We start from the raw sequence: 27942 nt of genomic DNA, 5'->3' as shown, positions 1-27942 counted from the left end.
ATATTCTGATATATAGATCAATTAGACAGTAAAGATGTTTACTGTAATATCCAAAAGAGTTTTAAACGCACTGAAATCAGAAGTTTTACTTGGCCAATAAAATTGTAGATTATGCTTTAATTGTAATATAAAACACTAAAGAATGTTCTTATTCTAAACTTACATCTTCGAAAAACATAAACATTTGAAGGAAAACATAAGAAAATCTTTAAGAATAAATTGAGTGTAAAGTTCGCGGCAAGCTTTAGACGAAAAGCCTGAGAAGTCCAAGCCACCAAGCTCTCACTACGACTACCTGCACGAGAAGTGACACACATTGTTGATTCTCAGTCTCACGGATACCCGATAGTCCAACAAACTATCATCACGTTGTAATTTTATGGACTGATGGAGATTCACTAGAGATTCAAACAAAATACGGCCCATTTCGTACAGACTGCTGCCTTATCACGTTTAGTGACAACTGTAGGCTTCATTAATTACCTAACCCAAACGAAGCACGAATCTTCAAAATTATATTCGTAGTTATGAAGACACAGCCAGCAGTGCCAATGTCAAGGGCAAGGTCTGGTTTGTGTCAGCAACCGTGAGCCTGAATCAGCAAACTTGTCTGCAGATGTCTCCACTTCGCTATGTTGTCAAGTGCCTTCCTACAGTGAATATTTGTAGCATTTCCTATCTACCATTCTTATCTTTCAAGGACCTTATGATGTTGTATCCTTTCTGTGTGTCTTGACTGAGTTCTCTGGACCATTCCATCTATTCACGTACGCGATGCTAGCAAAGCAAACAAATGACCAGCCAACATCGGCGGTACCGCAACAAACCGGCGAAAACGTCGCTACGTCTAGAACCAGTAGAACAGGTTAAGCGCTACCTAATTCATTACTGCCTCCTTTATAGCCAGCTAGCTGTCCACTGTCGATACTCATGATTGAAATTAAGTCCGGGTTAAGTGGCATTATACTTTTTACCTCAAGTTACCCGACACGGCGCGATTAATTCCCTACAAGACAAGCACACTAGGCGCCTACACCGTGTTTGTCGGTCATGGCCGTAGCTACGATCTGGGGACCCAGGCGCTCCGAGGGAGATTGTGAGTTCTTTTACATATATAGCGATGAGTGAACTTGAAAATTGTTATACTTACTATTGTTGACCTGTGGGTTGTACTGAATCAGTGCGTACAAAAAGAAAAACTGACAAAGAATAACCTCCTGGGTCCAAAACACATGATGATTATGTGTCACCAACGCTTTTGTAAGTGAAATGAATAGTTTGCAAGTTCCAAAGTTGCTCAGACAAGTATTGAAAAGATGGATTAGAGTTCTTCCTTAAAAGTGTAACGGTGAGGCCATAAAACTTATCTTACTCAAGTGTTGGTAGGGAAATCCGACGTTACGGGCATGGAGTTCTTGGAAAATGTGAACCTTAGGTCCTGTCAGCTGATTAGGAATTTGCAGCTAAGTACCTACAATGCAACTATACGAACTTCATTAAGTGAACTAGGACGAGCACAAGAGCTGGGGCTGCTTGGAACCGAATAATCCACTCAATCCACAGATACGAACCTAGTAAATTGTTAAATCAAAGGGGTTGGTATTATTGGTAGGAACAAGGTTAGTCTTCCCCCTTTCTTACACCTAAATTCATAATCCTCTCAGTTCCGTACTGCAGCAACCATAACTTCTTCAGACGAGGAGAGAACCAAAAGAACACCAATTGTCGTATAGTAAAATAACCTACTTGTCTCGTCTCGCAGACGTTTAAGTCATCAATTAGGTAAAGGTAGTGGATATAATTACGTTATAGTTTCCCCTGTATGCCAACGAGATTAAATTTTTTTACTATCCCTTTTTACCTTACGTCTCTTTAACACTACGGTCGTTTAAACCTTAGATAATTTGTGATTTTACAGGGATAAGTTCATGTTTCATTACCTACAATTTTTAGAAGGGACTAGATTTCATTCTGTATCACGATAATTAAAAAACATTAAAACGGCCAATTAAATACGACTGTTGAGTTCAGTTCCATTTCACCTTCCACTTAGTGTACTCCAGATTCCAGAAGTCAAATCTGTGACAGGGTAAGATTTCAGACGATGCAGTAAGCGGATGGTGACATGGAGCTGAACTCGACATTCGGGCTAAATTCATTTTTCAGAAGTTGGCAATAAACAAGTCGTTACTAATGGAGTTGCTTACTTTCCGAAACGGCATGTTGACCTTTCATGCTTGTTATGACGCAGGAAGGCAATTTGGGATGTGACAAAGTCTATAAACGTCCATTGGTAATGGCAGTTACTTCGAGGGAAAAATTGTGAAATGTTGTTTTATCTCAGCGAGGAGACTTTAACTAAAGTCGCAGAGATTATTTATCAGGCATTCGTCTCATTATTTTAAGAAGAACCACTTTCATGTGTAGATTTATTTTAAAGATATTTTTTTAACATTCAAACAAAATCCACATTAAATCATATTAATCATTAATGAAGAAATTAAAAAAAACCAAGTTTTCTCCAGGTTTGTTCTAAACTAAAATAGTTTCGAAGCTGCCTCATTTTTGGAGATCCGTCCGTTGAACAATAGATCACAGATTCCATTCCCAGAACAACCTTTCCTCCCTCTCAATCACGGCTCTTCCTATTAACAACATTAACATTTTTGCGTTAAATTAGTTGCAAAGCTAGACCTTATTTATCAAACCCTTGTTTTTAGGATGGTTTAAATATACCATAGGAGTTTTTGTTCATGCATCGTATTTTAATGATCATATAGAATAACTTAAAGTAAACAAATACCCTTTTCGGCTCAGTATGAAGAAAGATAGATTTCACATAAGCCATCATCTCGAAATGTTAAACTGAAGATGCGTTATTGGGTTAGATGTTCAATTTTCACAATACTGATGGGACAATAGCCTTCAAAGTGGGCATTTTAATATACTCGTGACACTTTAAACATTTTATCGGATTTACATCAGTATGATTGATAGTGACAGGTGGGTGTTTCTTGGGTGGCGATTTGACTGCGCGTGTCCTCCTTCCTTCCGTGTCTGTTAGACTCCATCCTTACATTGCAGACTCGGCTGTACCAGATTAACCTCAGTGTTTGAAATGATTGATAGTGACAAGTTGGTGTTTCTTGGGTGGCGATTTGACTGCGTGTGTCCTCCTTCCCTCCGTGTCTGTTAGACTCCATCCTGACAATGCAGACTCGGCTGTACCAGATTAACCTCAGTGTTTCGAATGATTAATAGTGACAAGTTGGTGTTTCTTGGGTGGCGATTTCACTGAGTGTGTCCTCCTTCCCTCCGTGTCTGTTAGACTCCATCCTGACAATGCAGACTCGGCTGTACCAGATTAACCTCAGTGTGTTTGAAATGATTAATAGTGACAAGTGGGTGTTTCTTGGGTGGCGATTTCACTGAGTGTGTCCTCCTTCCCTCCGTGTCTGTTAGACTCCATCCTGACAATGCAGACTCGGCTGTACCAGATTAACCTCAGTGTTTCGAAATGATTAATAGTGACAAGTGGGTGTTTCTTGGGTGGCGATTTCACTGAGTGTGTCCTCCTTCCCTCCGTGTCTGTTAGACTCCATCCTGACAATGCAGACTCGGCTGTACCAGATTAACCTCAGTGTTTCGAATGATTAATAGTGACAAGTGGGTGTTTCTTGGGTGGCGATTTCACTGAGTGTGTCCTCCTTCCCTCCGTGTCTGTTAGACTCCATCCTGACAATGCAGACTCGGCTGTACCAGATTAACCTCAGTGTTTGAATGATTAATAGTGACAAGTGGGTGTTTCTTGGGTGGCGATTCGACTGCGTGTGTCCTCCTTCCCTCCGTGTCTGTTAGACTCCATCCTGACAATGCAGACTCGGCTGTACCAGATTAACCTCAGTGTTTCGAAATGATTAATAGTGACAAGTGGGTGTTTCTTGGGTGGCGATTTCACTGAGTGTGTCCTCCTTCCCTCCGTGTCTGTTAGACTCCATCCTGACAATGCAGACTCGGCTGTACCAGATTAACCTCAGTGTTTGAAATGATTAATAGTGACAAGTGGGTGTTTCTTGGGTGGCGATTTCACTGAGTGTGTCCTCCTTCCCTCCGTGTCTGTTAGACTCCATCCTGACAATGCAGACTCGGCTGTACCAGATTAACCTCAGTGTTTCGAATGATTAATAGTGACAAGTGGGTGTTTCTTGGGTGGCGATTTGACTGCGTGTGTCCTCCTTCCCTCCGTGTCTGTTAGACTCCATACTGCTTCATGAATATGCGGCTCAATAGTGGCGTCTTGCAGGAAATTGTTCATTTTCATGTTTGCATCACGTTGTTGACCGTGTTTGTATTCAGTTAATAGTTATGATCAGTCTACAGTATTATATCATACTTTTTCTGTAAATTTATTGTACATAACACATTGTAGAATGTATCGTTAAGAACAATGAGATCATTTTTCAATGAGGTAAACTGAGGGACAATTTAATCGCATAACAATATTTATTTTTATTGTCTATAATCATGAAAATCGTACATTATCTAGAAAATTAAAGGCTGGTATTGTTGAGTGGTATTACTACTGTTCTTTAAGGTAATAGATTTACAATCATATCAAATTACTCTACCTTCATCTATTCCTCATTTTTCAATGGAGATACGTCAATGTTTTAGCTCAATCTAAAACTATTAAATCTCTATTAGTATGTATTGCTTAAATACAAATATTGTTTGATAATATGTACTCGCCGTGCTTTTTGGATGTAAATGTATCATCTCCTGGAGAAATTATTCATAAATAAAGGGGTCGTTTTCCTTTTTCATGATTTACTCTCTTTTAAGAATATGTTTTTATTAACTTTAAAGTTCAGGTTTTTAAATGTCCAAGCAAACAAGATAAATCGCTTTAAAACTTTACATTTAAATAATAAGTGCAATTTTAAATTTGGGTTTTTGCTGTTTAAAAAGATAAGCCATTTAAAATCCTGGAAAGATCAATGGCTCATATTTCAATACAGCCATTAACGAGAAACATCACAAACCGCAGAAGCGAATTCCAGTCAGGAGGACAAAATGGCCTCGCGCTACTGGGAAAGATTGGAACAACGAAAAAAACTAGGGGACAAAAACAAATTATGAAATAATTGGCTAGAATACCCAAACTGGGAGTGGACTCTGTAAGATTGTCGAGTAATTAATGCTAGTCGTCTAAAAACGGTTGTTCACCCTACGTGAGGAGAGTGACATTAGCGGCGTACAGTCGCAGTATGCCGCGCACGTCCCAGCAGCTTCCATCTTCCGGTAATGTGATTTTAAACTGTCCGATCATCCCTTAGGTGTCACGGTCGACACTTGAGGCTTTCTCTGCTGGAGGAGACCCCATGCTGACTGGAGATATCGGCCAGTTCTCTGTAATCACCAGCTTACAATCCAGTTTGGCGAGTTTCAGTGTTGTGATAACGTTACTGTTGGACTGATAAACGTGCGATTGTCTTCATAGCCCATTTTAGTTCTATGTAACTTAGCAATTTTGTAAAATATATGCTCAGCTTTGGTGAAAATATATTTTATATGTCTTAGACTTTTTCTATTATTGATATTTAATGGTATTCCAATTTGCATGAATTGAGACGAATACTTTATACGAATTTAAAAATCTTGGGTTACGTGATTTTATTTAAATTAAGAAGCCTCTTCTAACAATTCTTGCATGGCCATCTTGCATGATGACTAACGATGCAATCTTTCAGGAAGTTAGAGCGTTCGGCCCCAGGCTAATCTCATTAAAATACTAGGTTTTTACTACCCTCATTTTATGAAAGCATGTTGTTTTTAACTAAACAACATTTTTAAACATCTTATTTCACTAAGGGACTTATTTTTTAGTTAATGTGACTTATTCTCTCACGCACAGGTGCTATGCACCTACCTGAGGAAATATTTCCACATACATTTAGAGTAGGCTACATATAAGTATTTAACTTTTTTTACAATGCTACTTTTTTGTTTTAATTACTAAAGTAAAGTTATATTATAATTGTAAAATTGTGCTCCTAAGATTTATAAATTTCTGTAGCATAATGGAAATAAAGATGTTTTTGATTTGATTTTGATGTCTCAGTCATCAAGTTTATTGATTTCTTCATACTATCGACATTTAATTTGTTCCATTAAGTACTGGAGGTAAAATTTCCTAGTCCTGCTTCTTGCTATTGTTCCTTAGATACTACCTTAAAAAATGTTGTGCCTGAGTATCTATAATAAAACATTATCCACTTTTCACTTTTTATATTCCAAGATACAAATCACGTCTTTCCCTTAGTCACAATCAGTGAAATAGATATATTGTTATGACTATTGTTTTTACAGAGAAGAAAGGTTTTCATGGCATCTATGGTTTTAAATATGTACTCACTTATAAAATTGTAATTGTAGCAAATACTTCAAGTATTTACTGAAAAATGTAAACTCCCTCCCATTTTTATTACACTTTTTAAATGAGCTGACAAGAGACGAGGATCGCCAGAAATATATAAGCGAGACGGCCCAGGATGGTAGAGAGAAGAGGAAGCAGTTTCCTGGTCATTACAGAGCCCATTAGTTGTCTCGGACACATTTACATAGCTAATTAACTGCAGCCAACGTCCGTACACAATAAAACATTCGGATTAGAGGCTGTGTAGTAGTGGCTTAATATTCAGGATGCAGTAGGCTGCATGTGTTATCAGATCCTGTCAGGCTCCTGCCGGCTCGCCAGGACCTTTCTGACAGCGGTCCTGTGTCCCCATTATCCACCTTATCTCGTAATATCTGATAGGCTTTCAAACCTGGGTATATATATATATATATATATATATATATATATATATATATATATATATATATACGCACACGGACGTCTCGTATTTAATTGTTTTATAATTTAATAGTTTACAACGACGTTATTAGAATTAGTTATCAGTTATAATAATTATTAGACCGTTACCCCGGAATTGTTTGAACACTAACGATAAAAAATATTTCGGTAACTCTGTATCATATATTGATGTATGTAATTTTGAGTATTCTCTACAATATAAGAAGAATATAGGAAATAAATTGATAATAATAAGTTTAATAGTGAGGAAGCTGTTCTTTGGCAGTGTAAAACAATATTGATAAACGTAATGAGATCTCCCTCATCTAACAGGCATGTACACCTTGTGTGTAAACTCAACACTTCAACCTATAAAAGTTAAAGCAATGAGAGAGACCGGTTTAAAATATAAATATTTCGAACCAATTCTTATATTTTTGTGGATTAAGAAAACCGCGTCTAATTAATATAACTGTTGCTTAATTTACTCCTTTCGACCCTTTAATACTGATTTGTCTTAGTCTCGAGGCATATTAGTAAATTTTCTATCTACTTAATCATAACCTTACTAATTGTATGTATAGGTCGCAAATAGCATAAGGTTTTTATTTAGTGATGGAACTTTTTAATTGCTTCATAAAGTCTCCTTTAATTATTTGCGTTAATCTATATTTTAAATTTGGGAAAAATATTTTTATAAAATAACAATAGCTGAATTTTTAAAATTGTATGTTTTCAACATTTCTGAAGTCTAAAACAAAATCATTTGTTAACATTACACTCACATTCAGTTTAAACTAAACGTTTAAAAATATTTTTAATATTACATAAACAAGAGATAAAATATACTAAAATGTAAATAGCTACAGCCTTAAACTTGTAATAATTAAAATCTAATACTTAAAGAGGACTAATTCAAATGTTGGTTTCAAGACGATTACTCCTCTTAAACAATTTTTTAAACACGTTGTATTAAAATGTTATTTGGTATTTCTTTTTTATTCTTGTTTGATGGTGAATACGCGATCCAACTTCTTTCTTTTTTTGTTTCAAACTAATACTGTATTAGCATTTTAAACTTTTATATCATGACCTACATTGTCACCAATGTGTAACGTGTATAAGTTTGAAAACCAGTTCATTAAGAGTATTCTAATGTATATCTGAACTACTCGTTTTACTATGATGACCTTGGAACAAAACTACAGTTGCTAAAACGGAAAAGATTAGATAAAAACAGCGAGTCAGTTTGATTTTTGATAGAATCTATAGTTAATGGGTTTTTTAATATTAAAGATGAATCCTCATCATGCCACGATATTTAAGAAAGGTATTTCTCATATAGTGTAAAAAACATTATGTTGTCCTTTCTTAGCAAAGAGTAAAGATTATTGTTGTTACAATACGTCGTGTTTATCAGTAAATTTGCCGAATTGATTATATTAATACCGAAGAGTCACCTTAATGCAATAAATCTAAAATATGTACCTAAATCTGTATTCTGATGTAGTGCTAATTTGAATTAAAATATAAAATTAAACTTAGGTTTATTGAAGGTTAAAAATGTGCAGCCCTAAGATCTGAGATCCACATATCTTCAATAAAATGTGTTAACGAATCGTACAAAAGAAACTTAAAGGAAATATTTTTAAAGATCATACTAATTGAATAAAAAATAAACAAACCAATAAATAGCTTATTAACAACTTCACTTAAAATATGAAATTATATGTAACTATATATAATAACAAGCCGATTTATAAATAAATAACAAATAAACTGCTATTGGTTTTAAAAAGTTAATAACTAAAACTTTTTAAAACAATTTAAATTTTAATCTGCCTTATTTATCATACAAATGCAGTAACATTTCACGTTTGAACGGTTGGAAAGTGAACCATTGTTTTGTAATTTCATCAATCAGGTTTTGAAATCTACTTCTGCTATTACAAAACACAACGGAGGTAATCACCTGGAGTTTGTGAGAGTGGCGAGGAATTCCATGATCTGTGGAGGTGTAACGATTCCATCTGAGTCGGCATCCACAAGTCGAAACAACTTGTCCACAATCTGCAACAGAACAATTTATAAGTGGGCGCTGTACAAAACAGCTGATAAGGAAAGGCAGGAAACATTGCCAGCTTATATTGTCTAGTTCTGCATTATACTATCAGCTGATTACTTATCAGCAGGTAAGTTTTCCATTACTATTGATATTCCTTCACCAGGGGCAAAAGTAGTTGCTTTCCGTGCGCGATCGTGCTTTGTGAACGAGACGAAGCCAAGTTCAGACGTACGATTAAGCACCTAAGCACACTTTTTCTCCGTGTGGTGAACAGCGGTTTTTATCACACAGTAAACAAAAGTAAAACTTAAACGTTTTATTTAATTTTTACTAAATAACAACTCAATACACACCCATATATACTGTCAAGTTTACTTATAAAAAATATGTGTGTTTGTTTACATTTACTTTTACTGAAACAATAACAAGGTTTGAGGTTAGCTCACGGAAAAAAATTGAATTGTGTGCCAGCTGATCTTTTAGATCAATGTTATAAAGTAACGAATTCTAATCTCTTTACGGATGAACTTCAATAGTACAAACAGCTGTTATTTATGCGGTAAGATAAGACAGTTGTTTTGTACGCCATCCGCCTACGAGTATCAAGGATCACTAATTGGCAGAAGCTAAGATCCAATTTGAATTGTATTGCATAAGCGCAACATCTCAATTTTTCGTGAATGAATAAACATATTCCCTGTAAAAAGAAGTCGATTGTAAACAACGCTAGTATTGGTGAGTGTTGAAACGTTTGTATAGGAAGGATTAAAAATATCATATTGTGTTTTGGATCTGAACGCTTATAACCAACCGACAGACGTCTAATTACAGTTATACCAGTGTCCGTTAAAGTGCAAAGACACCAAAAGTGTCCATTTGCAACCCGAAAAACAGTAAAAGTAGTATCGTATCGTTTAATATTTAATTATTTTCTATTCCCTTTCATATTGACATAAATTATATCATCGAATCTAAGAGTATGGGAATGCATTAACTATTAAATGATTTACTGAAATGAGACAATTGACATAAATGGAACGTTATTCTTCAAGTTCAATGAATATAAGCCAACCTTTATTTCTCAAAAATAACGGCAAATGTGCTGAAAATGTTTGTTGCTGTTATATTCATGTTTTAACATATTTGTTTGTTATTGGTTTTGTAAAGATAATAGTCTTCAGCCTAGAAGATCTGATGTAGTTTAAGCAAATTTCCAAATATAAAGACTACAACTATACTGACTCCTATGAACCGTGGAAAATTACCTAATAGTTATGCAGAGTGTCATAAATATAATATATAAACATAAATATGTCTTAAAAGTAATATTTTGTTTTAAAATTTTCTCGTGGAGCAATTAAGCTCTAACCGAACTTCAAAATGTTTTAATGTTCAGTGTTTCTGAACCTATAAAGCACATAAAACAACCAAACATCTCGTAATAAAATTGAAATTTTTAGAAATGCCTTTTACTCCTAGACAAATAGTCTTAAAAACAAACTTTCAAAGAGGAACTGGGATGTTATCGGTGCCTATTACTAAGTACGTTTCATTATTAAAGACGTTGCGGCTGTTTAATGTATAAGATTGGTTGGTTGTTAAAGATAGAAATATTTAAAACCTAGTATGTATGATGTTTATATGGATGAATATGAAGGTACTGTATTTATAAATCAGTTTGCTGTTAAATATTGATTTTGTAGTACAAAAGCAGTTGGTAGTTTTTAGCTGTTTAAAACCCACCGAATTAATAAATTAGGGCGAATTTTATACTTTTAAATAAGCATATTAAATAGTTTCGTTCATCCAATTAGCTGTCTTAGTATTACTCTCTGAATTCCAGTAATATATTCCAGTAACACAGAAAACTATTCTTTTAGTGTACAGTTACTAAATTATTTACTGGGTATTGTTATTCTTTAAATCACTTCTAACTTGAGTTTGGATTTAATTAAAACAGTAAGGAAAAGAATCGGCCTTGTTTTAGTTAAAATATTTTAGTTTTGCATTGTTATTGATTTAAGATTACAAATATCATGTAAACACCTATTCTGAAGAGGAGAATGTCACCTGTGATCAATGATTGATATTTAAATCGTGAATGTAAAACAAGGCCTCAATCTTGTCAAAACTATAATGTTTGGATTCTAGTTCAGGCATGAAATTGGCAGTGTGACACTGTTCTAAATATTGTGGCATTTTAGCCCTTGTAAAGCTTCGCGGCGAGGCTGCGGTCTGCAAAAACCACATCCGCATTTTCGTATCAACGTGTCAATCTTTACACGTCGACTGTTTTCTGATGAAGTTTTTGGTTGATTTTCTTCTAATATGGTAAAAGATTGTTCAGAAATAAGACACTGGAATATTTTAAATTTTTACTGAGGAGGGTATGTAACGTAACATCTGGGTTTCTTCAGAAAATATGTTAATAATTAAACTGATATAAGGTTCAGTTCTTAGTACATTGCAGAATTCCACAAGTGTATCACAAACTGTACTAATAATTTTGTATTATGCTTCAAATGTTTTTATTTTTATTTTTTAATTTACGTTCCATGAAAAACAGAGTTTCTTAACTCTCCAGCTTAGAGCTCATTTAGAGAGTTTGTTGTATCATTATTAATTCACATAAACATGAAAGGAGTTTTTAATATACAGGAAAATTAATATAATCTCATAAATGATCATGTGGAAGCTGTAATTGTATGATTGATTTCATGATTAAGGATCGGATGTGAAATTTAAGAAGGAAGGGTTTATAAAATAAGAAGTTAAAAGGTTTTATTCCAAACGTAAGTACCGCTCTTGTATCTAAAACTAGGTCAATAACGCAGAAAATGTTATGCGGCCCTCAAGGAATGTCCATTTCCAGTTACAAAACATCATTCCAGCTAAAACGGGCCGGTAGTGGCTTTATTTGCATCCAGTAAAGTACCTAATCATTTTATCAGCCGATTTTCTTGGAAATCGTTCTGCATACTTGAGTAGCGGCTATCGCATTACCGATATCACAGATACGTAGTCCCGCTATCTCTAGCTGGCTCCGAATCGCTCTGGGTTTATGACAAGAAACTCTGAGAGCCCATTCAAACTCAATGGCTCAAGTGAAACCGACCAGAATCCATATCTATAAAAGCAGAATATTCTAGCACAAGTGGTTTTCATTATGCATATTGAACCTGCACTCCTGGCATGCCATCAACTGTCAGAACCCGATCCTTCGACCGCTGATGGTTGGCCCAATATACGCAGATTCTGCACGGACTTATCTGATTTTAAAGACTCGAATACCTCCCTTATCCGATTTTATCGTCTTGTCCGACATCGACGCTCCGTAGATTACGATTTCTCCAGGACCTGTCCGCGTGGGTTTTATGGTATCGCCGAGCAGAAATTCGTAAATAATCGAATCAATCTCTCGTTACATTCGAGGAATGCCCATAAACCGTGCCCAGACGATCCATAATGGCCCATAAACAATTATTGGGATCTGATTGTACAGTGTGCAACATACGGCCATTTGTGGCCTGCCTCACATGTTACAATCAATTAAAATACTGAGATTTATTACAATACAAATATTTCACAGTTGTGGTATCGTAAAATAAATTATATGGTCAGCTTTAATGTTGATCAAAATAAAATTTAGGGCCAACAAATCAGGAGTTTTAATTATCCATCAATCAAAATGCATTTAACAAATTAAATTTTATTTTAATTCAAGATTTATTAACAAATATTGTTATACGTACAGATATAAAATAGTAAACAACTCAGATTTTATACAAACAATCTTACATGCTATAACTTAGTTTGCTATTGGATTAAATGAAACAATATAACAACTATAAGGGATTTAAGAGAGTTAGAAACTTATAAATTTATTATTTATTTAATCTCTTATATTTCACTCCTAATAGCCTACTCTATGTTGACTTCAATAATTAAAAAAAACTGTTATCAGTGATAAACTTGCCTGAATTGTCAAGCTTGTGTTCATGTTTACATAATAAAGTATAAGTTTCATTTAAAATTATAAATCTGCTAAAATTACAAAATAATCTGGAAAATGTTGGGAACCAAATTTTAAAACCATAAACAGAACGGAATACTTCACCGAAGCATATTGTATTTTTTTTGTTCTCTTAGGACAAAAAGCTTATAAATTGCACTTAGTCCTATAAGAACCTTAGCGCTGCTTCCGGAGTGACAGGATATTCAGGATGGGTATATCAGGGGGTAGGGGCCGCCTCCTGTCAAGATTCACGAGGAAGAATTAGGACACTTATCTCAAATTCATATCCTCCAGGAAGAAGGGGAGGCCAGCTCTTAACCAACCTCTCCAATCAAAGCAGGCAGGGGATGGCACATCTTTGTTGAGGCAAGCAAGAACCTCTTATTAAGGAATGAACCCCACCAACTCCAACAGTCATCTCCTGCAGTAGACTAGACCTATCACATTACCCTTGCACCACAGAATCTCGACATTTGCGGTTAGTTATGTGCCACTCCTGGACATACATAAGGTTGCCCACATTTAAGTGACGCATCGGTTTTTGCTGTGACCAGTGGTAGGTTGAACTGGAAAGTGATCCCTGCTGGGTGAATCATATTTTAATACTTACCTATCTCCAACACGACGAGTAGCAAAAATTCCGTGGATCAAAATGACCTCATCTAATTTGATACCATTATTTCCCCTATTTTTCTTATTAGTATCATGAATTTAGCGTATTTATGTGAAAAATAACCACAAGTACACGACAAATAAATTACTGTTATAAAACAATAAACATTACACATTGACAAAGACCAATGAAATGAAAATGAAACAAAATCAAAAACGGAGTATAGAAGGTCTTGACAGAACGTAGAGAAAGAATTATTACACATATAGTCAGAACTTATAAATTAGTATTTCATTAAATAAAGTACGAGAATGAACTACTATGAACTCGTTGATCAAATAGAACGCTTTGTACACCAATAAGCGATTGAAACAAGCTTTGAAGTGTGTGAAATAATTACAATATTTTACAATTTCAGTGAGATTATTAAACGTCGTAAATCTACTTTTGTGGGCAATTGCTCGAAATCTTTTATTCGTATTGTATATTGCAGGCCTCTTTCTCACTAGTTCCCTAAAGATGGATACCTTTATCACAAACACAACAGATTTTGATTCATAGAACAGAACTACTTGAAAGACCACTAATCGAAGATTAGTGTTCCTACACGTCTCCCTTTATTTAGGTTTTTAAATAAACCGGACAGTTCTCTTTTTGAGTCTAGGTATGACTTAAAAATTAATTTTGGAATCCCAAAATCATAGACAACAGCAAATATAGATGTGTAAGACAAAAATAACGTTGATACTGATACGTTACTTTAGGCACAGGAGTGCCTTCCGTAACGTACTTTTATTGTCAATATATTCGTCACACACCATAATACTAAAAAAGAAATTAATCTGACAAAGCAGTCTTCTTAAAAACATTCATCTCTTTTATTATAGTAATCATATGAAACCTATTGCTCCACAACGTTCAACCTAGTCGTCCCATAGAGTGACATACACCTTCATCCAACTCGGTGTTACATATATAGAAATATTAAGTGTTTAAGTCAGTTCTATCGTGCAAAAGAAAAACAGACAGAAAGGCAGATAGACAGACAAACAGAAATGGCTTTTTTCCAATGCCTCTAGTTATAAGCTAAGCCGGTTGCATAAACCGAATGTGTGCAAATCTAAATCTAGTTTTACAGCTTATCACAGCTTTTCACACCTAATTTGGCGATGTGTGACCTTATTACCGTGGATGGTGTGAACCTTCAGTCGGGAAATGTTTGTAACACTAATTCAGGCTATGCTTTAGTGAGATTTTTATTAACGTGTAAAAATGTCGTTCCCACGCCAAGATTCGAACGCGGTTCCCCTGGGTGAGACGCTGACTACATAGCGACCAGGAACAACAGGGAACTTTCTTAGTATATTTATAAATGACCAGTTCGCCAGTTTACGGGTTAATGGATACCAGCTGATGTTTATATTCTAAATACGGTCTAAGATTGATCTATTCAAATTGTTGCCAACATAATTGTACTCGCGACGACTAAGGTGTGTTCGATCCATGAGCCGCTGCAGTGTCTGGTTAGCAGATGTCACATTACATGTGGCGTTAAACAGGTGATACCGGGGACAAGTTGAGACGAGTTATTGCCGCGAGTAACGTACAGGGCTGGACACTAACACCGGTGTTCCCGGAGTTAGCGGGACACGGCGGCATATATCTCGGCAAAGAGTGAGATATACTCGACTGCGGCTCTGCACGGCGTCCGACCCGTACCAGAGCACGTTCTCTTGTCACGTACATTCCTTCACCTAACTTGTCGTGTCGAGTCCACAGGTGCTACAGGTCTTTAAAGCTACAAATGCAACTGGAACATGCCGTCTGCTTCATGCAGGTGGTCGTAGAGGCACCGCATCCATACCATTCACCTAACTTGTCGTGTTGAGTCCACAGGTGCTACAGGTCTTTAAAGCTACAAATGCAACTGGAACATGCCGTCTGCTTCATGCAGGTGGTCGTAGAGGTACCGCATCCATACCATTCACCTAACTTGTCGTGTCGAGTCCACAGGTGCTACAGGTCTTTAAAGCTACAAATGCAACTGGAACATGCCGTCTGCTTCATGCAGGTGGTCGTAGAGGCACCGCATCCATATCTCCGGTCTTCCACTGTATCAACGCATTAATTGGTATTCTACTTTATTGCATCTCCAATATTTTTTTAAATGTGATATTACATATGCGTTGATCCCGTCTATAAAAGAATGGTGCTTTTCCAATATTCCATTGCATAGGAGGGTAGTGTTAAATTAAGTACATTTCACGTTTCACTTGGTTCGAGTAACCATTATTGGAGGTTTTACTTTTTCATCTGTATTAATAATCTGGTTGGACAAATGACCATCTGATATGCAATACAGGTTTGCTACCAACCTATACCAAGTAAGGGAGTTAAAAGCTGTGAGTATTGTAAATACTAGCGTTCTTCCTATCACTCCTGTAATTTCCTATTGTTATCACTTTTCCTTTTGTTCCTGTTGCTGCTGGCAATGCCAAAATTCCTAAGGTAAAAAAGAAGTAAAAAATTGTATAGATAACTTTAAAGTCATAATTACATCAATTTTACAGGATTACGCTATCAGAGAAACTATTGCGCCAAAGAAGTGTGCAGGCCTCTGGTAAGTAAGTGTTAAGTAATAAAAACATATTTTTCTCATTATGGAATATATAGAACATATTTCTTAAAAATCATATTTTATCAGCTCTTGTAATAGTTATGTAGTTTACTTATTTTAAACAGAAACTTGTTTTTAAACTTGAACCATTATAACGGTTGTTATCAAAATAGATCCATGTTTTGTAAACGGTAGAGAATGGTATTTTGTATGGTCAAATTGTTTCGATCACCTTTCTTCAATGTTCCGCTTTGCTAAAATAGGTCTAAATAAAAAGTAAACATATTTACAAAGAAAATATTAAAATAATTGACACACTTTTTTAATTTTGTTTGTAAAAACAGTTGATTTATGGGGAAACATTTTGATTACACTATCTAATTGTAAGTGCTGTTAAGGTTAGTTACTACGGGATGAGATTAGCCTGGACTGATCCTCTTCACTGCCAAAACACATGAATCTACCAGACTTACTCAACTAAAACCCGTTTACGACTGGTTATATTTACGCTACACCTGACGTAACGGTTCCCTGACTCGGACATGACGAGTGCGGCACTAGCAGCCAGTAAGATCGCGGTTTATACGACACACGGAGACCGTGAGTTCAGCAGTTCGAGACCGAGTCGACGTAAGCCGGATTCTTGGCCGATAACCAAACAGTAAACTGGACGTCTCAGAGGTCGCGGACCCTGTATAAGCCCCAGATGAAAACAGCAGATCTGACAGTTATCCCTGAACCTATTAGCGAATACATTGGATTACTTTCAGTACCTGTCCGAGGGAAGAATCAAAACGGAATTTGGAAATCCCAATAATATCCTTGTGGCACCCGACATCATGTGAGGATATTTTCTTTCAAATCTGTCGAAGAAATAGAGATAGCTCTTTTTAAAAATGCTCAAATACACATCGACAAACAATCTAAAATTAATTTTACTTGGTAATACAAAACAGTATTCTAAGAGTATCTTATACATTATATTTCTAAAATAGGTAATATATCCTGACTGGTCCTGGACTCCAGCTAAATAGTAATATAATATTGAGCATGATTTGAGAGATTTTGTATTACAGACCTGTGTCAATAGAAGCCCATTATACTTTATACTACCGAAGCTGAGAGCCAATTTGTGTTGTATAATAACGAGTTTTCGTCAAATTGATAGAGAATATTCCTAATGTTTAAGGAAAGAAATCCTCAGTTGCGTTAAATCATTTCAAAGTTAAATCAGTATCATCCACCAAGATAAAAAGCGGCTATTTGATTGAAAATGGCGATTTTCAGTCAGTTCAAGTCGTTGAGTGACGTTAATATTAGTATTATTTGGATTTCAATGTTTGATTGTGAGTGTGAAAAGCTAAAAAACTTGTGATCTTTAAGAGATTTATCATTATTTCTTTACACTATTGATATTATTTCGAACCTCACAAAATCTAGCACGAATGATAATAGATTTTTTCTTATGCAACATTTTTCAATCGAGTTTAAAAAACTGAGGTTGTGTTTATGCAATGCTAATTAGCTATAATCTCCCGGACAGGTAGACTTTGAATTTGAAAAGGTTCGTAGGGTAGTAACTTGGTAAAACTGTGTACTCAATTTCAGCAAACGAAGAAAACTTTAAAACCAGATATTGGTTCGGACACCACGTAAAACCTAAAGACTTTCTAGGTGTAGGTCATTGGCCCACTAATTAATGACTTGGCAAGAAACATTTGATCTTTCCAAGCATTTATGTTTATTGAGTGATCGGATTCAAGCTGTAATCCGTTAAGATCATAAAATTAATTCGGATTATAAAATTTAGTGGATCGAAAAGTCAGACAATAGGGGATCACATTAATAGCACTAATAGATTCAAGCCATTATTTATTCAACTAGGTAATTTCCACACAATCGATTCTAGGTGTGGCCTGAGTTAGATTAACAATAGTTACAGTGTAGTTGATAACTCTGGCGTTGTCTAGTTTAGAGTAAGATTGATCAATGAGTTATGAGAGTACTTTAAGTAGTAATGGGAACCGGAGTCGTATTCTGAGAAAATTAAAGTATAAGTACTACAGATACGGAAGGAGAAGAGTGGTTTGGATCGATTACCCAGCTTTCTTGATATATGCTTACAGGATACTGGGGTGTGCAATGAATTAGCTTAGTCCATCACTACACTTTTGGACTGCAATGTACTTTATTTGAGGGTATCATGTTATTATTCGAAATAATTCTCAAACTTGCATTTCCTGTAGGAAATTACATTCAACACTTGCTAGCAAAGATAATATCAAAAATACGTTGTATTACTTGATATAATTATGTCGGACTCCTAGAGGACAAAGGACTGTAATAAAGAGTATTTATAATAATTTACAAAGAACAAAAATAGGTAACATACAATCAAATATTGTTAAACATTCATTGGTACCATCCAATCAAGAACCACAATGCAATACTTGTTAATTCAGCCATCTCCAAAAATAACCTTTTCGACTAATATATAAAAAAAATATCAAAAAGAAATAAAAAAATACAACAAATAAAACACTCTAAAGCAGAATAATTTCAACCGAATTCCTGCTACAATTCTCAACAATAGCATTTAACTAAATATAGAAATTACTTCTGGCCTGTTGTAAAGGCATGTACTACAACTTAAAACCTTCTGGGTTAGCATGACAGTGACTTGTGTATTCAACAAGTAACTATGTTACAGTTTATTTTCTTTTTTCTTTTGTTAATTTAAGTATCTAAAACTAGTATTTTACAGATAATAAATAATAGATATTTATTATCATTAGAAAGCTCATACTCTCTAGATGTGCGTTTTTTGGTTTTGGTATACACACAACTATAAGGCTCTGCCCATGGTCCCAATTTTTAATCTTATGTGATTATTTGTGCTTAGATTTAAAGAGTACGTTAATAAAACGTATGTAATTTTATACAGGCAGTTATTCTCAATCCACTAACTATCGTAATATCAGTTGATTGAAACTTGATGGGAAGTCTTCTGTCTCTGAGAGATCTTTTGAAAGAAGTTTTTCCCTAGGAGTACTCGTTAAGTCTTCTAAGAAATAATAAGACTTATTTTTTGGCTTCGAAACCTACAGCTAAATTTCTCTCGTAGCGTCCTGTAATAGAGTCATATTATTTAGAGCCTACAATAAAAATAGAATTTCTTATGAGTTTTTGGGGTTTTTTAAACCACTCATAAAAAAATATTGATGAAAATTTATAACTACTCCAAAATGTTATGCTAAGCACCGTCTTAATCCCAATCTTTCTGTAGCGAAAAAGAAAGGTAGAGTTCTTCATCTGGCAGCGAGATCATAGAGAGAATTTACGTCGTCCTCTCTATTGAGATCTAGATCCTTGCTTGCCCCTCGTTACATATATCTTGCATCCTTATCGCAAATCTTACTCGCAACGGTATAATTTACTGCCTCCTATGCTGACCGGCCGGTGCAGTGCGGTGCGGTGGTGAAACTATGTTGTCCGTCTGTCGACCAGTCGTACTCTTCCTGCACTGGCTCTCGACCACCACTACTTCTCACAGGCGTTCGTCAGGGCTTTCTGATACTCAGGGGGTATTTTACTGCCTCCTGTGCAGACCGGTAGGTACGGTGGTGAATCTATGTTGTCCGTCTGTCGACCACCACTACTTCTCACAGGCGTTCTTCAGGGCTTTCTGATACTCAGGGGGTAATTAACTACCTCCTGTGCAAACCGGTGGGTACGGTGGTGAATCTACGTTGTCCGTCTGTCGACCACCACTACTTCTCACAGGCGTTCGTCAGGGCTTTCTGATACTCAGGGGGTATTTTACTGCCTCCAATGCAGACCGGTAGGTACGGTGGTGAATCTATGTTGTCCGTCTGTCGACCACCACTACTTCTCACAGGCGTTCTTCAAGGCTTTCTGATACTCAGGGGGTAATTAACTACCTCCTGTGCAGACCGGTAGGTACGGTGGTGAATCTATGTTGTCCGTCTGTCGACCACCACTACTTCTCACAGGCGTTCGTCAGGGCTTTCTGATACTCAGGGGGTATTTTACTGCCTCCTGTGCAGACCGGTAGGTACGGTGGTGAATCTATGTTGTCCGTCTGTCGACCACCACTACTTCTCACAGGCGTTCTTCAGGGCTTTCTGATACTCAGGGGGTATTTTAACTACCTCCTGTGCAGACCGGTAGGTACGGTGGTGAATCTATGTTGTCCGTCTGTCGACCACCACTACTTCTCACAGGCGTTCGTCAGGGCTTTCTGATACTCAGGGGGTATTTTACTGCCTCCTGTGCAGACCGGTAGGTACGGTGGTGAATCTATGTTGTCCGTCTGTCGACCACCACTACTTCTCACAGGCGTTCGTCAGGGCTTTCTGATACTCAGGGGGTATTTTACTGCCTCCTGTGCAAACCGGTGGGTACGGTGGTGAATCTATGTTGTCCGTCTGTCGACCACCACTACTTCTCACAGGCGTTCGTCAGGGCTTTCTGATACTCAGGGGGTATTTTACTGCCTCCTGTGCAGACCGGTAGGTACGGTGGTGAATCTATGTTGTCCGTCTGTCGACCACCACTACTTCTCACAGGCGTTCTTCAGGGCTTTCTGATACTCAGGGGGTAATTAACTACCTCCTGTGCAGACCGGTGGGTACGGTGGTGAATCTATGTTGTCCGTCTGTCGACCACCACTACTTCTCACAGGCGTTCGTCAGGGCTTTCTGATACTCAGGGGGTATTTTACTGCCTCCTGTGCAGACCGGTAGGTACGGTGGTGAATCTATGTTGTCCGTCTGTCGACCACCACTACTTCTCACAGGCGTTCTTCAGGGCTTTCTGATACTCAGGGGGTAATTAAATACCTCCTGTGCAAACCGGTGGGTACGGTGGTGAATCTATGTTGTCCGTCTGTCGACCACCCCTACTTCTCACAGCGTTCGTCACTCGTTCTTCAGTGCTTTCTGATACTCAGGGGGTATTTTACTGCCTCCTGTGCAGACCGGTAGGTACGGTGGTGAATCTATGTTGTCCGTCTGTCGACCACCACTACTTCTCACAGGCGTTCTTCAGGGCTTTCTGATACTCAGGGGGTATTAACTACCTCCTGTGCAAACCGGTGGGTACGGTGGTGAATCTATGTTGTCCGTCTGTCGACCACCACTACTTCTCACAGGCGTTCGTCAGGGCTTTCTGATACTCAGGGGGTAATTAACTGCCTCCTGTGCAGACCGGTGGGTACGGTGGTGGATCTATGTTGTCCGTCTGTCGACCACCACTACTTCTAACAGGCGTTCTTCAGAGTTTACTGATATTCAAGGGGTCATTTAATGCCTCCTGTGATGACCGGTGCGGTGAGGTGCTGTGGTGAAACTATGCTGTCCGTCTGTCGACCAGTCGTACTCTTCTTGCACTCGATCTCGACTACCACTACTTCTGACAGGCGTTCTTCAGGGCTTTGCTGATACTCAGGGGGTAATTTAATGCCTCCTGTGTTGACCAGTCGTTGCGATGTTGAAACTATGTTGTCCGTCAGTTGACCAGTCGTGCTGCTAGGGTAAAAACCCTAAGTTTCCGTATACATATACAATTTATGTCGTTAAAAAGCGATCGTACAATAAAATATATGCATTAAATTAATAAATCAAAATATAGGGTATTAAGCATTTGGCGTTAGAAAATGTATTATTAGTTCCAGTATTTGTATTTGAACCGGTTTTATGTTAACTACTACGAGTTAAGAAAACATAGGTTTAATCTTTTATTAGTGTCATGAAATTTAGTAACCACCATTACAATATTGCAATGGCTATGAAAACTATTACTTAATTAATTTTAATCCTAAAATGAAATAATCATCAATAACATAAAAAGTAAGAAAGTAATAAATTCACAGTAATTTTTTGTTTGAATACGTTATGAGAAAAAGGCAGTGAAAAATTACTAATCCAAAGTACGTTTTCGGTACAAAATGTTTTCCATTGAACATAAAGGAGCGGTGGCAAGAAGAATCGCATAACCATAGTGAGAAGGTGTAAACAAACATCATCTCAGTTATTGATGGGCACTCTTTATCATCTGCTCGGCCTCCATTTGTCCAGAGTCTGCACCATATGACGCCCCGCGCAATATATTGTCTTCGCATGCAAATGACAACTGGTGTGGAAACAGGTGTTCCTTGCCTTCTCAGAGAGATAACTTGTTGGGTTTCACATTAATAAGCTTTGTGAATACCGTATTAAAAAAGTTCATATTCCACTAATTGGATGCTAATTGCTTTTTGTCTGCCCGGATAAAAAATAGGGATACAGTCATGATGTATTAAAACTGTGCTTTCTAGCTTTGTGAATATCCAGAGTCAATAATCTCCATTCTAAACATTCGTTCCTGTCCGAAGGTGACCTGAGAACTGCATAACGGGTTCTTGTAAAGTTACTGATCCTGATTAACCCGGATGTATCCAGTAAGCTAGAGATTCCATCGGTAGGCGCTCCAGAATCGTTCAGTGACATGTGTCAGGTGATCTAGAGGAGCACCAGACCTGTTTATTATTGGTCGTGTCTAGTAGAGTAGTCTTTTGACAAGCCTAATTAGAAATATTGGATCTGTAGTGGCATATATGGAGTACCTTGTTGACTGGATAGGAAACTCTAGTGACTTCTAAAGGTATTATGTCAACTTACAGACACCATTAAGCTTCTTTACTGTCTACCTGCGCAGACCTTGTTAACTGCTCCAGGTCAAAACATACGGGTGGAAGATTAATGATCACGGCACCAATTGCGTTCCCGTTCCAAATATTGGTCTATTGCACACAGTCAACTCACTTCTACGTTTTAGAGTATCATATATTGAAAAATAAATCATATAAATTGAAATAAAGTGGAAGAAAAGTTAAGACTTCGTATATTGTCTATAAAATAAGGATTGTTTCAATATATTACACTAGATATTTAACTTTTAGATTGATAAATACAAACAAATGTAATATAATGTACACTTTATAATCGCTATAATAACTTTGTTCGATTCTATAGAACTTTTTAAAACGTCGAATGCGGATTGGCTCTGTTCGCAAAATACTCTTTTTGCAGCTAAGCAGATGGCAGTGAACTCTGTCGGAACGATGTGTAAAGTAGCAATTGTAGCTCTTACTGGCACAGTACCGAGAGTAGGAGTGAGCGAGACACTCGCCTGGGTCTCTCGGTGCTTACACGTTTGATTTGTCAGCCATTAGTTGCTGAGTGGGTGGAGAACCACCGCGCCGCGCCGCCTCGGTGTAAACCCGACAGGTTACTGCCGGCATCCGGCACGGTACTTTACCGGAAATTGTTAGCGCTCTTTGGATAGAAGGTACACAACTTCAGAGTATGTAGCCACCCTTTGATAGTCTTCTTGTTGCCACCGGAGCAATACTAATATTGAACACTATCACTAAATTAAGTGGATTCCAAACCACTTAGCTATCGCAATTCTGGCCGGTCTACAAGAACAAGTTCTCCGAGCAGTTAAACTTTCAACCACTTCACCTCTTGGCAGCGTCACTGCTATTTAAGTAGGCTGTACCTGTTAAAGACCATTTCCTTATACGACTATCAGTGCCTTGTAAAGTCAATAAAATCCTACCAATTTTAATTTCAATTTTATTGTTATTCTATTGAGCTATGGACGTGCAATTTTGTTCTTTGTAACACTGTTGGCACGGCAGCATATTTTAAAAGAATTGTGAAACACCAGAACTTCGAAGTAGCACTGCAGTTCTCTAAATAAACGATCAAGGATTCAATTCCCGGAAAGGTCGATACAATTTCGCAGATGGTTTTTAAATCAGATTTAAAAATTATTTCTATGTCAATTAAAATAAATTAACATAGAAAGAACCCCTATAAAATATGCTTAAACGCCTCATGGCATAACTAAGTACGTTCTTGCAAACGTGATTTTTTAGATATTTTCCACAGTCATATTTCTGCTATAAAATGTGTACTAACACCGTGGACGCAGAGCCACAGACATTGTGGTTAGTCTAAAGTAGGCCCAGATGCGTTTTCTAGTCAAAAGAGCATTAAAGGACAATTAAAGGGCGATTTATTATGTGCGGTTTTTAGTAAACTAAAGTTACATGTCCATAATACAAAAAGCCTAGAAATTGGTTGCATAATTCTACTACTTCTGATTTTTTCATTATGAACAGAAAGATCTTGAAGGTTTTGACCCTTCCAGCAATCGAACGGAGAAACGTCAGTTATAGTCTGAAACACACTCGCTCGTTGAAAGTACGGTGTCCGAGCGGTTACAAACTGAGCTCTGGTTCAAAGCTATAAATTATCTTGTTATGGGAATACTCGTGCATGTAAAGTATATTAATATACTATTTCCAATCTATAATAGTTCTCTGTATATGCTTCTCCATTTCTACGCCGTGTCTAGCAATCTATCAGGAATGAGTAAGAAATAGAGTGGAAGGTTAAAGGAACTCTCTTTTTGCTGAAAAACCTTCCCCTCTGAGTAACCTTCCTCTCCATCAACGCACTTGTGGTCTTATCATCTCTCAAACAAATTAAGCCGTTAGCTCCAGCGAGGAGAGAAAATTGGAACTATTACCTGGCCTGTAATTATCAGTGGGTTGTTGAGTCATCTTCATGAGTCAATCCACAGCCACACTTGTGCAAGCGAATACGACTCCACAGCTATTTGTATGGTTGTAGCGTGTACGCTGCTTTACTATAAATGTAACCGGTGTATATCTGGTTTTTTTCACTTATAAAATATATACCTACTAAAGGTGGGGAACTAGGCACAACTTGAACAGACATTGATTCTGTGGTACAAACACACCTAATTGCGAGAAATATTTTCTCAATATTTGGATTTTTATAAAAAATTAGTTTAATTTTTAATTAAATTTTATAGTTAGTTGTTTTTTTAGTTAAACTCATTCAACCTAATCTGTCCGAGATAACTGTGTAGTTAGTACGCTACACGTACGGTAAGAAGAAATAATAAAAATTGAATAATTTTTAACAGCATGTTGCCCTTATCCGCAAAGCCTCTTCAGGGTTGATCTCGTAGTTTTCACAATTCAGACGACTGGTAAGTTGAAGTCCACGTCTGCTGCTTACAGACAATGGCACGTAAATATAAGAAGCATGACGGGGAACACGCCGAAACTGCAAGTGCTAATGCAGAGGTCGTGAAGTTTGGTCACATAACTTTTAGTATGAGATATGTTCGAATTAGGCTTAGATATACTGGTCGATTTATTCCTAAGATTTACAACATTATATACTCTATTTCATTAATTCCCTTTTTCTTACATCAACATTTTTAACAAACATCAACAAAGATTTGGATGAACATGTTTATAAGTAGAGTATGCTAAATCAAAATCCTTCCTTACGAAGCAATTGATGACCAGAATGAAAGCTTCGAGGACAAAGTCGACGAGATTCTTAGAGAAGCCCTCTATTGTAGAACTGTAAGTGAATACGTGCCGCTGTACTCGCCACCGCACTGCTGACCCGAGGTGTCGCTGCCTTACTCGTGGAAGGAGGACCGGTCATATGTTACGTTCGACACGGGGACTCGCGTGACTGAGCACGGCAACACAATACGGCACGAACACAGCTCCCTAGCCTCTGGGTACGGTAGCGTGGAGCTACAACTACTTGGGGAGCCTCAGGCAATGTGCGAACGAGGCTATGCGATCTGCCTGTATAGAGCTCCTCCGTTAATAAACTGAAGGAAATATACCAAGTTCAGCCAAATAAACTAGTATTCTTCTATAGCCATGTTCCACAGCCTTAATTTTTTAGAGTAAATAGAATATTTTTCTAACTTTTATATGTCGCTTTGTACATAGGTTCTTGTTCAAACAGACACTTCTATTTGGGGCAAACATGGATGTAAGTATTAAGGGTGTCCCATTACTCAGTTAATCTTTAGTAGAACTTTTACTTTAGTAGAACTCTTAATTAAGTATGTCTCTATATACGTAATTTTAGGTTAAAATGCACTATTCATAAAAAGTGTTGCTAATGTATTTTTTGCACAGATATTTGTATTACTGGAGCCTAACAGTTTGCAAAGTATTAAAATATTAATCTACGTATTTCTAATGGCGGCAATTCCCAAATTGAGTCAAACATCACGATAATATTGAGACAAAGGAGTTATTTTCTATTGAAAACTTATCATAAAAATACAACATTACACTTATTATTGGTGGTTCGTTCAGTTTTAATATCCTTGAATAAAAATAGGGGCCGTACATATATATTTTGATGGCAATATAACTGAGCAAACTATTTTACGTGGTTTATAATAACTACGTGGTGCTCAATTTACATATTATTTTGAGGTTGTAAAGTGATTTCATCTGTTGAGTGCATTTTTCAGTTATTTAATGAGGATCGCACTGAAAAAGGTCACCAAAAACTGTACCACGTACTCATTTGTCCTTTATCAGTTTTATTACACTACAATCTAAGTATAGTTATTATCGTGATGTTTGAACAAGAAGAAAATTAATTTACATAAATCTGAGAGAATCAGGGAGGTGGTTTTATTTACTATTCCTTTCATGTCTATCATATTAAACAACTATTTATAGTTATAGAAACATTCATGACCATAAATGGTTCTTTTATTTAAAACAATAAATATGAGTGCTGGACGTATTGATCTCTAGATTACGCTATAGATTAGATCAAAGAGGGCATCTAACATCTAGCACGTTTGTAAGACACATAAACCCGTCATCCTGAATGGCAGAGTTAGCCAAGCAAGACTTGACGGCCACATCAAAGCTATATCAGTGCTATTTTAATCTGCAACATGCCGTGTCAAAGGTTAGTTATGTGAGTCAGCTCAGCAGGACCGTGCTCGTTGTGTTCTGTTATTGTTCATATATAAATGCCCAGGTCTTATCTCCAGTCGACCCTGTCACTCGCCGATATATCTGCGGGCTGAGCTGTCTGCGCCAGGACCTTTCTCTGCTCCTTATTCTCTCGTGTACAGGCCCTTTGACAAAAATAGCTATGTTTGGTGTTTGGCCTACAGTAGTAAAATACAGGGAGTGAGTCAGTCATGAATCCTTGAATATCTAAGCTTGTAAACTTGGTTTATTACATGCATTTACATTAATTGATATTATTTATTGGTAGCGATTACACTTCAACCTCGGGTCAAGCTTTGAAACAGATTTACTTCAAGGAAACTTCGTAAATTAATATTTTCATGACTGATTCCAGGATGTCTGTATAGTATGTTCCTAAAGAGTAAGTGCGAGCTGTGTAGTCGTAGTAGCACGACGATGTCATACAATGTCAGTGATCCATACGACTGGAGTTTTAAGTGTGGGTCACGGCTAATCTAAAGAAGTGGGTTCATAAAAATATATGTGATGAGATAACTTAATTGAAGTCTCTGAAATGAAATTAACAAAAGCAGGACACTATATCAGAATTTCTAATGGTCATTTTAGTGACCTTAATCCTCAAAGATGGTTGCATACATTCTTTTGGCCTAAATTTGTTACCCAATAACACACTCATTGCAGATTACAAATTGCCAAACGTGATACGAGTTTTAAATAAATAGATGAAAGCAGACTATTAGGACCTAATGTTGATCTATTGGCCTGGTAACTGATCAAAATGTACTTGCTATCGACGCAATGACCCACGTTGAAGCCCACAACTCTCCCAAAAGTGCTGTCATCAGGAAGATGCGACTGATCATCTCAGAATTTGAGGATATTTGAAGACACTGTAAGTCA

The 27942-nt window shown here is 36.9% G+C and overlaps 1 protein-coding gene across 3 annotated transcripts in view; it reads right to left on the bottom strand.

Moving 5' to 3' along the window:
* Positions 1–27942, bottom strand: part of LOC124354743 (NADPH oxidase 5) — a 244257-nt gene that overhangs the window by 27271 nt on the left and 189044 nt on the right. For all 3 annotated transcript variants that reach the window (XM_046805414.1, XM_046805410.1, XM_046805411.1), the window contains one exon: positions 8829–8926. In XM_046805414.1, the coding sequence (XP_046661370.1) occupies positions 8829–8926 (98 nt within the window). The remainder of the gene's footprint in view (positions 1–8828; positions 8927–27942) is intronic.

The sequence above is a fragment of the Homalodisca vitripennis genome, chromosome 2 (assembly GCF_021130785.1).
Source record: "Homalodisca vitripennis isolate AUS2020 chromosome 2, UT_GWSS_2.1, whole genome shotgun sequence".
NCBI lineage: Eukaryota > Metazoa > Arthropoda > Insecta > Hemiptera > Cicadellidae > Homalodisca > Homalodisca vitripennis.
The sequence above is the reverse complement of the archived record's forward strand: the minus strand, read 5'-3'. Positions and strand labels throughout refer to the sequence as shown.